At 54.4% G+C, this 10,001-nt stretch overlaps 1 protein-coding gene across 1 annotated transcript; it reads left to right on the plus strand.

The window, feature by feature from the left end:
* The first annotated feature begins 1,385 nt into the window (after positions 1-1,385).
* On the plus strand, positions 1,386-10,001 carry COX6B1 (cytochrome c oxidase subunit 6B1). Its single transcript, XM_002722221.6, has 4 exons — positions 1,386-1,437; positions 3,305-3,421; positions 5,678-5,778; positions 9,832-10,001. The coding sequence occupies exons 2-4, from the start codon at positions 3,316-3,318 to the stop codon at positions 9,883-9,885; spliced, it is 261 nt and encodes an 86-aa protein (XP_002722267.1). The 5' UTR covers positions 1,386-1,437; positions 3,305-3,315; the 3' UTR covers positions 9,886-10,001.

The raw sequence follows: 10,001 nt of genomic DNA on the forward strand, positions 1-10,001 counted from the left end.
ACGCAGCCTCCCACGCGCGTGCTTGTGCGTCTTCCCCGCCGGCGCCCTGGGTGTGCGCCCCGACACGCGGGCACCCTCAGCGCTCTCACGGAATCCCTTGGCCAGTGCCTTTCCCCTCTCCCTCCAGGGGCCCTCCCCCCTGGGGCGCCTAAGCCCCGCCCCTCGCTGCCAGTCTCCGAGGCCCCGCCCCCTCGGGTGCCCGGGCCCCGCCTCGCCGTCCCCGGAGTTAGTTCGGGCGGTGCGGAGACGCCCACTTCCTGGGCTGGGAGACCCAGACCCTCCGGGAGCTCACCGTGTGCCCAGCCTGAGGGGAGACGTGGGAAGAACCAACGCCAGTGTCACGGGGCCCGCGCTAAACCTACGCACCTGCATCCCATATGGGCATCGGTTCGGGTCCCGGCTGCCCCACTTCAATCCAGCTCCCTGCTAATAAGCCTGGGGAAGCAACAGAAGCTGGGCCAAGCGCTTGGGCCCCTGCACCGCTGTGGAAGACCCGGAAGAAGCTCCTGGCTGGAATTTGACCTGGCCCAGCCCAGCCCATTTCGGCCATTTGGGGAGTGAACCAGCCGAAGGAAAATCTCTCCATCTCCACTCTCTCTCTGTACTGTGCCTTTCAAATCAGTATATACTAATCCTTTTGAAAATAGAAATGTATAATTTTACCCATTTTTAATATTTTGGTCTAGCAACTTGTGATACATAGATGACAATCTTGTGAGTTTTTCAAATGTGTGTACAGGTTTTTATAAATACGACTTTTGTAATTAACTCATGTCTAGCCTCATCCTGTATTGTTCAATGAAGAAGGTGCAGGGGGCCTGCCCCGAGCTTCTGTGGCCTACAGCCAAGCTTGTGTGGCCTCCGTGGCTGCTGGCTTCCTGTGTGGACCGCGGCCTGGCCAGCGATTCCTGCACATTCCACTCTCGGGGAACCTTCCCTGCCCACATTCCCTCTCCAATCATGCGCCTATGCCCTCAGCAGCGGCCTGCCATGTGCGGTTGCTGGGACGTTGGTACTAAAATGGGGGGGAGAGGGCTTGGCACAGGGGTAGCTATTAATCAAATTACTTCCGCGGGGACATTTTTCCCACCCCCATTTTCCAATCAATCCCGCGATCTTGAGCTCCTCTGCCCGGCTGAAGACGGAGAGGGGCCGGGACCCTGTAACGGGGCAACTCAGAGCCCTTGCAAGCGCCCCGAACCCACCGTCGCCCGGAGTGATGATGAACAGGCATTCCGCCCAATCAGAGGGCGCGGTTCCTGGCGGGCGTGGCCTGCTTCAGGGACCGCCCGCCCGCGGACGCTCTAGCCGCTGGGAGGACTCGCCTAGGCCCCTCGCCTCCCAGCTTCCGCCGGCCCTAATTCCGCTTCCTGTCTGCCATCGGCGTCTTTGCTGAGGGTCACATTGAGCGGCTAGCTGCTTCAGGGGCGTCGTCAGGTGAGTGTGGAGGGCTCGGGGACCCGGAGCGCAGCCTCCCCTAGGGCGGGCGGAGGCTTCCAGCCTGCGGGGCTGCGGGCCCTGGGACCCGGGCTGCTCCGCTGCTAGGACCAGCTCTCGGTTGTGCGGCTGAGCCTTCCGACCAGGCGGCACTCCAGACAGCTGCATCCTGCATGTATCCCTCCCTCCCTCCCGCTGGTGAGAGCCCCTTTCCCGGCGAGGAGACCGGGCTGTGGGTTCGGAGGCCCGGCCTGCAGTGCTGGTGGGGCCGCAGCCTGGCTCCCTGGTGTCCTCCTCACTCGTGGACGCTGGGGCGGCCGCAGGGTCACCGCCGATGCATCCTCGCCCGGAACCACGACCCCGACTGCGTCTGTGGCCCGGCGCCCGCCTCTGACTCGGTTAGTGCCCCAGCCCCCACCCTACCTGGACCGCCTGCATTTGCCCCTGGCACCTCCGATTCTGCGGGACACGGGCGCTGCGGACTGCGCCGATGAGAGCCGTGTGTCGGCTCCACTTAGGAGACACAGCTCCAGGGTCGGGGGAGTTCCAGGAGTGCTGGCGTTGGAGTGGAGGGCGGGTTCCATCCCTGTTGCAGTAGCCTCTGGTTGCAGCGGAGAGGGTCCTCCCGTTAGGAACGGGGGGGGCGAACATTCTAGAATCTCCTGAGAGCTCCTGGGCTCCCACGAGAGCGTTGTCACGGAGGAGTGCCTCAAATCGTGGTGCTTACAGAATCTGCGGTGACTGGCTGGCTGCATTTAAGCAAATTCTGTGAAAGGGGTTTGTGGGTTCATCAGACTCGTGAGGAGTTTGTGGCACCAAAAGGGAAAAAAAAAGGATTGTAGGTTGCACCGGGATCGAGGCACATCTACCCTGTGTATGCTGTGTGACCTTGGGGAGTTAGGCACCATCCCTTCCCCTGGATGGTTCCTGCCTGTTAGAGTGTGTCCACGTAAAGTTTGTACAGTGGGGTACCTGGCGCTTGGGGATCAGGGCTGATTTTGCTAAGGAGTAGTTGTTCATCCTGCTGTGACTTCCACACTCCGGTGTGTGGATTTCTCCCCCCTTCCTGTGTGCATGTGTGTGCGTGTATGTGTGTGTGTGTGTGTTGAGAGGCAGTGGTTTGTTTACACCCAGCCCCTTCATCTCTCTGGTCCTGTGTGCGTGTGTGTGTGTGTGTTGAGAGGCAGTGGTTTGTTCACACCCAGCCCCTTCATCTCTCTGGTCCTGTGTGCGTGTGTGTGTGTGTTGAGAGGCAGTGGTTTGTTTACACCCAGCCCCTTCATCTCTCTGGTCCTGTGTGTGTGCGTGCGTGTGTGTGTGTGCGTGCGTGTGTGTGCGTGTGCGTGTGTTGAGAGGCAGTGGTTTGTTTACACCCAGCCCCTCATCTCTCTGGTCCTGTGTGTGTGTGTGCATGTGTGTGTATGTGGAGAGGCAGTGGTTTGTTCACACCCAGCCCCTTCATCTCTCTGGTCCTGTGTGCGTGTGTGTGTGTGTGTGTGTGGAAAGGCAGTGTTGTGTTCACACCCAGCCCCTTCATCTCTATGGTCCTGCGTGTGTGTGTGTGTGTGTGTGTTGAAAAGCAGTGTTTTGTTCACACCCAACCCTTTCATCTCTCTGGTCCTGTGTGCGTATGTGTGCGTGTGTGTGTGTGCATGTGTGTGTGTTGAAAGGCAGTGGTTTGTTCACACCCAGCCCCTCATCTTTCTGGTCCTGTGTGTGTGCGTGTGTGTGTGTGTGTGTGTGTGTGGAGAGGCAGTGGATTGTTCACACCCAGCCCATTCATCTCTGGTCCTCTTCCACTGGGCCTGGTTGGTCCGACCTCCCCAAGCTCAGAGCCCCTGCCAACACCCACTCTTTCTGCCTCCAGGAGTCAGCACCATGGCAGAAGACATCAAGACCAAAATCAAGAACTACAAGACCGCTCCGTTTGACAGCCGCTTCCCCAACCAGAACCAGACCAGGAACTGCTGGCAGAACTACCTGGGTGAGCAGTGCATGGGGGTGGAGGTACAGGCCCTCCCCTGCACCCACACCGCAGGTCACTCACCTCTCACCTCCTCCCCAGGGATCCGGGCATCCCGGCCTCCCCACTTATTCAGACAGCCTTGCCCCTCATTTCCAACTGTGGGCAACGTTTATTTATTTTTAAGATTTGTTTGTTTGTTTGAAAGACAGGGTTACAGAAAGAGAAGGAGAGACACACAGAGAGACATAGCTCCCTATCTTCCATCTGCTGGTTCACTTCCAAGGTGTCCGCACTGCTAGGGTTGAGCCAGGCCAAAGCCAGGAACCCAGAGCTGCATCTGGGTCTCCCATGCAGGTGACCAAAGCCCAAGCACTTGGGCCATCTTTGACTGCTTTCCCAGACACCTTAGCAGGGAGCTGGATTGGAAGTGGGGCAGCCGGTATGCAAATCGGCACTCTTACGGGATGCCAGCATTGTAGGCAGACTCAACTCTCTACACCACTACTGCAGCCCCACAAAGACTTGTTTGTAAACAGATGGGTGTATGCATGCATGTATGTGTCCATAGTGTAACATACATGCAGAAAGTAAATAAAACATGCGGCTAAATGATAATTCTAAAGTGAACTCAAAGCCATAACTCAAATAGAAGAATTGCTGTCAGGGCCGGCCCTGAGGCAGAGTGGGTAAAGCCGCCGCCTGCAGTGCTGGCATCCTGTATGGGCACCAGTTCAAGTCCCGGCTGCTCCACTTCGGATCCAGCTCTCTGCTATGGCCTGGAAAAGCAGTAGAAGATGGTACAAGTCCTTGGGCCCCTGCACCTGTGTGGGAGACCTGGAAGAAGCTCCTGGCTCCTGGCTTTGGATCGGCACAGCTCCAGCTGTTGCAGCCATCTGGGGAGTGAACCAGTGGATAAAAGATATCTCTCTCTCTCCTCTGCCTCCGCCTCTCTGTAACTCTGCCTTTCACATAAATAAATCTTAAAAAAAAAAATAGCTCTTGCCTGCAGGCTGCCGTCTCCCCTGCCAACTTCTTGCTTCATCTGGAACACAAGGCCTTACCCTCCCCCCTAGAACTGTGACCCTGCCTACTTAGGGTGACCATGCTTTTATCCCACCATTTATTTACATCTAACTTGCGTCTTTGTGAACTTTAAGAGTCGTATATCATCTGTGGTGCTTGGATTTCGTCAGTGGGTTTCAGGTTCATCTATGCCGTGGTGTATACTTTGCTCATTTCCACTGTGCAGTTCCCCAGAACATACTATGTTCATGGACACTTGTGTGTTCCATTTGGGAGCTCCTAGGAGTGCCGCTGCCATAAACATCCCTATAAATAAAATTTTATGTCTGTGTGCATGCTCTTCTTTGGGGAAAAGGCCAAGGAGTGGAATACAGCAGTTTTCCTTTTTTAATTGTCTACTTTTGAAAGCCTACCTTCCTGTCTAAGACTTAGCATCGAGACCCATCCTCCTCTTCCTTGCCCTGGCTCGGGACTCCCATAATCCCCACACGCCCTCTTCATGCTCCCTATAATTACTGAACCCACAGCTTTCACACCGAGTGTCCGTATGGCAGGGGTGGGGACGTCTGGCCTGCAGGAAACCGCATAAGTCCCCTGAAATCATCTGGCCTGGCCCTGCCAAGGCAGCTGCAGGTGGGCTCGAAATTCAGTAAATCCCAGGCCAATGCTGTGGCACAGTGGGTTAAGCTGCTGTGATGCCGGCATCCCATATGGGCACCGGTTCAAATCCTGCCCGCTCCACTTCTGACCCAGCTCCCTGCTCATGGGCCTGGGAAAGCAGTGGAAGGTGGCCCATGTACTTGGGCCCGTGCAACTGGGTGAAGCCCCTGACTCCTGGCCTGATCCAGCCCCGACTGGCTGCTGCAGCCATCTGGGGAGTGAACTGGCAGATGGAGAGATCCCTCTGTCTGCTTCTCACCCCCCCACCCCAACACTGCCTTTCAAATAAAATAAAAATAAATCGTTTTAAAAAAGAAATTCAATAAATCTGTAACAGGCTAATTTTTAGTTGATAATTTTATATGGCCCACAAATGATGTTAGAAATGTCCAGATGGCCCTTGACAGAAAAGATTCTTCAGCCATGCCCTAAGGGTCACAAAATGAACTTAGCCGCTAGTGAGCGCAGGCGAGCTTTTGTTTCCTGTCTGTGTACAAGCGATCATGAAGTGAAAAGCGTTTCTCGCGGAGTTTGATCAAAACTGGCTTCCAGTCCTTGGTCTGCCCTGAACCCGAATCTCCTTCTTCCCAGACTTCCACCGCTGCGAGAAGGCGATGACCGCAAAAGGGGGTGACGTCTCTGTGTGCGAGTGGTACCGGCGTGTGTACAAGTCTCTCTGCCCCATCTCCTGGGTATGTTCCTCCCACTGGGGCCTCTGGGATGCCGGGTTGGGGAGGGTAGTGAAGGCCATGTGTGTTGTTTTCCCATCAGATCGGATGAGTATAACATTTTTTTTTTTTAAGATTTATTTATTTATTTGAAAGTCAGAGTTACACAGAGAAAGGAGAAGCACAGAGAGAGGTCTTCCATCTGATGGTGCACTCCCCAATTGGCCACAACGGCCGGAGCTGCGCCGATCTGAAGCCAGGAGCTTCCTCCGGGTCTCCCACGTGGGTTCAAGGGCCCAAGGACTTGGGCCATCCTCCACTGCTTTCCCAGGCCATAGCAGAGAGCTGGATCGGAAGTGGAACAGCCAGGACTCGAACCGGTGCCCATAGAGGATGCCGGCACTGCAGGTGGTGGCTTTACCCTCTACGCCACAGCACCAGCCCGTCTTTTAGTTCTGATCTGATCGTCCGTCCTTTTGTTGGTGTTAAATACTCTTTGCCCTCTTTTTTTTTTTTTTTTTTAAGCATTTATTTTTTTATTTATTTGAAAGAGTTACAGAGAGAGGTAGAGACGGAGAGAGAGGTCTTCCATCCACTGATTCACTTCTCTCTGTAGCAGAGAGCTGGATCAGAAGTGAAGCAGCCGGGACAGAAATCGTGCCCACCTGGGATGCGGCGCTGCAGGCAGAGGCTTACCTGATCGCAGTGAGATGGGTCAAGCCGCTGCGTGCGACCGGAGAGTGGCTTCTCCGCTGCTGACCCAGCTTCTTGCTAGTGCACCCTAGAAAGCAGCAGATGCTGGCTCCCAGCTCTGGCCTGGCCGAGTGCTGGCTGATGTGGGTATTTTGGTAGTGAACCAACAGATGGAAAATGTCCCTAGTTCTGCCTCTGTCCTGCCTTCCAAATAGATGAAAATAAGTTTTAAAAAATTAATCTCCTGGGGGCCAGTGGGTTAATCCTCTGCCTCCGGCGCCAGCATCCTATATGGACGCCAGTTCTAGTCCTGGCTGCTCTTTTTCCTACCCAGCTCTCTGCTGTGGCCTGGGAAAATAGTAGAAGACGGCCAAGTGCTTGGGCCCCTGCACCTGCATGGGAGACCCGGAAGAACTCCTGGCTCATGACTTTGGATCGGTGCAGCTCCGGCTGTTGCAGCCATTTGGGGGGTGAACCAATGGACAGAGACCTTTCTCTCTGTCTCTCCCTCTCACTGTTTGTAACTCTAACTCTCAAATAAATAAATAAAAATCTTTAAAAAAAATTAATCTCCTAGGCTGTGCTGTGACACAGCGGGTTAAAGCCACTGGTTCAAGCCATATGGGCACTGGTTCAAGTCCCACCTGCTCCACTTCTGATCTGGCTCCTTGTTATTTCACCTGGGAAGGCAGTGGTATATAGCCCAGATCCTTAGGCCCTTGTACCTGCGTGGGAGACCCAGAGAAAGCTCCTGGTTCCTGGCTTTGGATTGGCTCAGTTGCAGCCATCTGGGGAGTGGACCAGCATACAGAAGACCTCTCTTTCTCTCTTTGTCTCACTCTGTAACTCTGTCTTTCAAATAAATACAATAAAATAAATCTTGAAAAAAAATTAATCTCCAGGGGCCAGCATTGTGGTATAGTGGGTTAAGCCACTGCTTGCAATGCTGGCATCCCCTGTGGGTGGCAGTTTGAGTCCCAGCTGCTCCACTTCTAATCCATTTCCCTACTAATGCGCCTGGGAAAGCAGCAGAAGATGGCCCAAGTGCTTGGGCCCCTGCAGCCATGTGAGAGACCAGGACAAGGCTCTTGGCTTTGGCCTGGCCCAGCCCTGGCTGTTGCAGCCATTTGGGGAGTGTACCAGCAGATGGAAGATTTTTCTCTCCCTGTAATTCTGCCTTTCAAATAAATAGGCCAATCTTTAAAAATAAATAATTAAAAATAAATCTCCAATCCCAGTAATTGGACAGAGCAGGGTGTGTGGAGAATTCACTCCTCCTATAAGGTGAGCATTTAAATAATTTTTTCCAACCACTCTTTTTTTTTTTTTTTGTTTTTGTTTTTGTTTTTTGACAGGCAGAGTGGACAGTGAGAGAGAGAGACAGAGAGAAAGGTCTTCCTTTGCCGTTGGTTCACCCTCCAATGGCCGCCGCGGCCGGCGCGCTGCGGCCGGCGCACCGCGCTGATCCGATGGCAGGAGCCAGGAGCCAGGTGCTTTTCCTGGTCTCCCATGGGGTGCAGGGCCCAAGCACCTGGGCCATCCTCCACTGCACTCCCTGGCCACAGCAGAGGGCTGGCCTGGAAGAGGGGCAACTGGGACAGAATCCGGCGCCCCGACCGGGACTAGAACCTGGTGTGCCGGCGCTGCTAGGCGGAGGATTAGCCTAGTGAGCCGCGGCACCGGCCTCCAACCACTCTTTATTTTTCCATTTTAAAAACATCTTTAGTTTTCCTGTGAAAAATAATACTGCCTTCCTGTAGAATCTTGAAAAACAGAGATTGATGTCAAAAGGGAAAGTCTCTTGGTCACCTCCTCTATTTTTTTTCAAAAGTAAAGTTACAGAGAGAATCTTCCATCCACTGGTGCACTCCCCAAATGGCCTCAACAGCCAGGGCTGGGCCTGGCCAAAGCCAGGAGCTTCGTCCAGGTCTCCCTTGTGGGTACAGGGGCCCAGACACTTGGGCCATTTCCACTGCTTTCCTAGGCACGTTAGCAGGGAGCTGGATTGGAAGTGGAGAGCAGCCGGGACTCGAACCCTCACACATGTGGTACGCTGGTCTTGCAGGCAGTGGCTTAACCCACTGTGCCACAACGTTGGCCCCTGTGTGATTTTTTTTTAATCCAATTACATATCAGAGGCTACTTTTTTTTTAACTTAATATGCATTTTATATGTTTTCATATCAGCACAATCTGCCAAGTTACTAGGCAGCCATATCTGTGTTTTTGTTTATCTGAGAGGCAGGGTGATAGGACAAGAGGCTGAGATCCTCCACTTGCTGGTTCACAACCCAGATGGCTCTGACATCCAGTGTGTGGGTGTGCGAGAGAGAGTGTGCAAACGTGACTATGCTTGTCATTCATTGCAGGAGGGTCCACAGAGCAGAGAGCGTTACTTCTAGGTTTTAGGGAGTGATAACAACCTGCCATGGACCTATGCGTCTTTTTCTTTCTTTGTTTTTTAAACTTGAAAGCAGAGAGAGAGAGACGGGTATCCTCACACACCGCAATTAGGAAATGTTGGGGTCGGCATTGGGCTGTCACATGCAGAGCTGCCTCCTGTGATGCTGCCATCCCATGGGGGTGCTTGTTTGTGTCCCGGCTGCTCCACTTCCCATCCAGCTCCCTACTGATGGCCTGGGAAAGCAGTGGAGGATGGCCCAAGTGTTTGGACCCCTGCCACCGATGTGGGAGACCCAGATGAAGCTCCTGGCTCCTGGCTTCAGCCTGGCCCAGCCCCGGCCATTGTGGCCATCTGGGGAGTGAACCAGTGGATGGAAGGTCCCTCTGTAGCTCTTTCAAATAAATAAGTATTTTTAAAATTATATTTTATTTGTTGGTTGTTTGGCCGACTGGTTCAGAAACCGGTTGGGAAGTCCTTGTGCCCTGTGTGAGCGCCGAGGGTCAGCCCCAGCTCTGCTCCTGGTGTCTAGCTTCCTGTGAAGCAGACCCTGGGAGGCGGCAGTGCTGGCGTCAGCATCAGATCCCCGCCCGGATGGAGCCCCTAGTGTGCGCTCAGCCCAGTCCCAGCGGTTGTGGCGTTTAGGGAAGGAGGCAGCAGACGGGAGCGCTCTCTGTTTCTCCTTTCTTCCAGTCTCATCAAGACGATATATAATGCAAAGGTGTTTTCTTGGTAAAGGATCGCTAATGATCCTGTGAGCTGTTGGGAAAATGGGGTCTGCAGGCTTGCCTAATGGGGGGTTGCCAGGCCTTCCATTTGTTTGAAGAAAACCAGCCCAGAGGCATCCAGTGTCTGCGAGGTGTGCCTTCCCCCAGCCGCAGCGTGCCAGCCACTCAGGAGAGCGGGCGTCCCTGCTGGCTCCCGGGCCTGGGCCACCCGCCCACCTGGTGTCCCCACAGAGTAACACCGCCTGTCTCTCCGCAGGTCTCCGCCTGGGACGAACGCCGCGCCGAAGGCACGTTTCCTGGGAAGATCTGAACTGGCCCCACCCACTCCTGTACCTCCGCCCTGCTCCCAGGGTGGGAAAGGGGGACCTGCCCTGGGACCCTGAATCATGACTGAGCTAATAATAAAAACTCGCTAGAGACCTGGAA

Source organism: Oryctolagus cuniculus, chromosome 18 (assembly GCF_051225735.1).
Source record: "Oryctolagus cuniculus isolate XC-2025 breed Fujian yellow rabbit chromosome 18, ASM5122573v1, whole genome shotgun sequence".
Classification (NCBI taxonomy): Eukaryota; Metazoa; Chordata; class Mammalia; order Lagomorpha; family Leporidae; genus Oryctolagus; species Oryctolagus cuniculus.

Excerpts from the sequence above, each read along its gene's own strand:
- COX6B1 (XM_002722221.6), top strand. The coding sequence starts at position 3,316 with ATGGCAGAAGACATCAAGACCAAAATCAAGAACTACAAGACCGCTCCG. Across the intron at positions 3,422-5,677 it reads CTGCTGGCAGAACTACCTGG|ACTTCCACCGCTGCGAGAAG; the intron begins GTGAGCAGTGCA and ends CCTTCTTCCCAG. Across the intron at positions 5,779-9,831 it reads CTCTCTGCCCCATCTCCTGG|GTCTCCGCCTGGGACGAACG; the intron begins GTATGTTCCTCC and ends GTCTCTCCGCAG.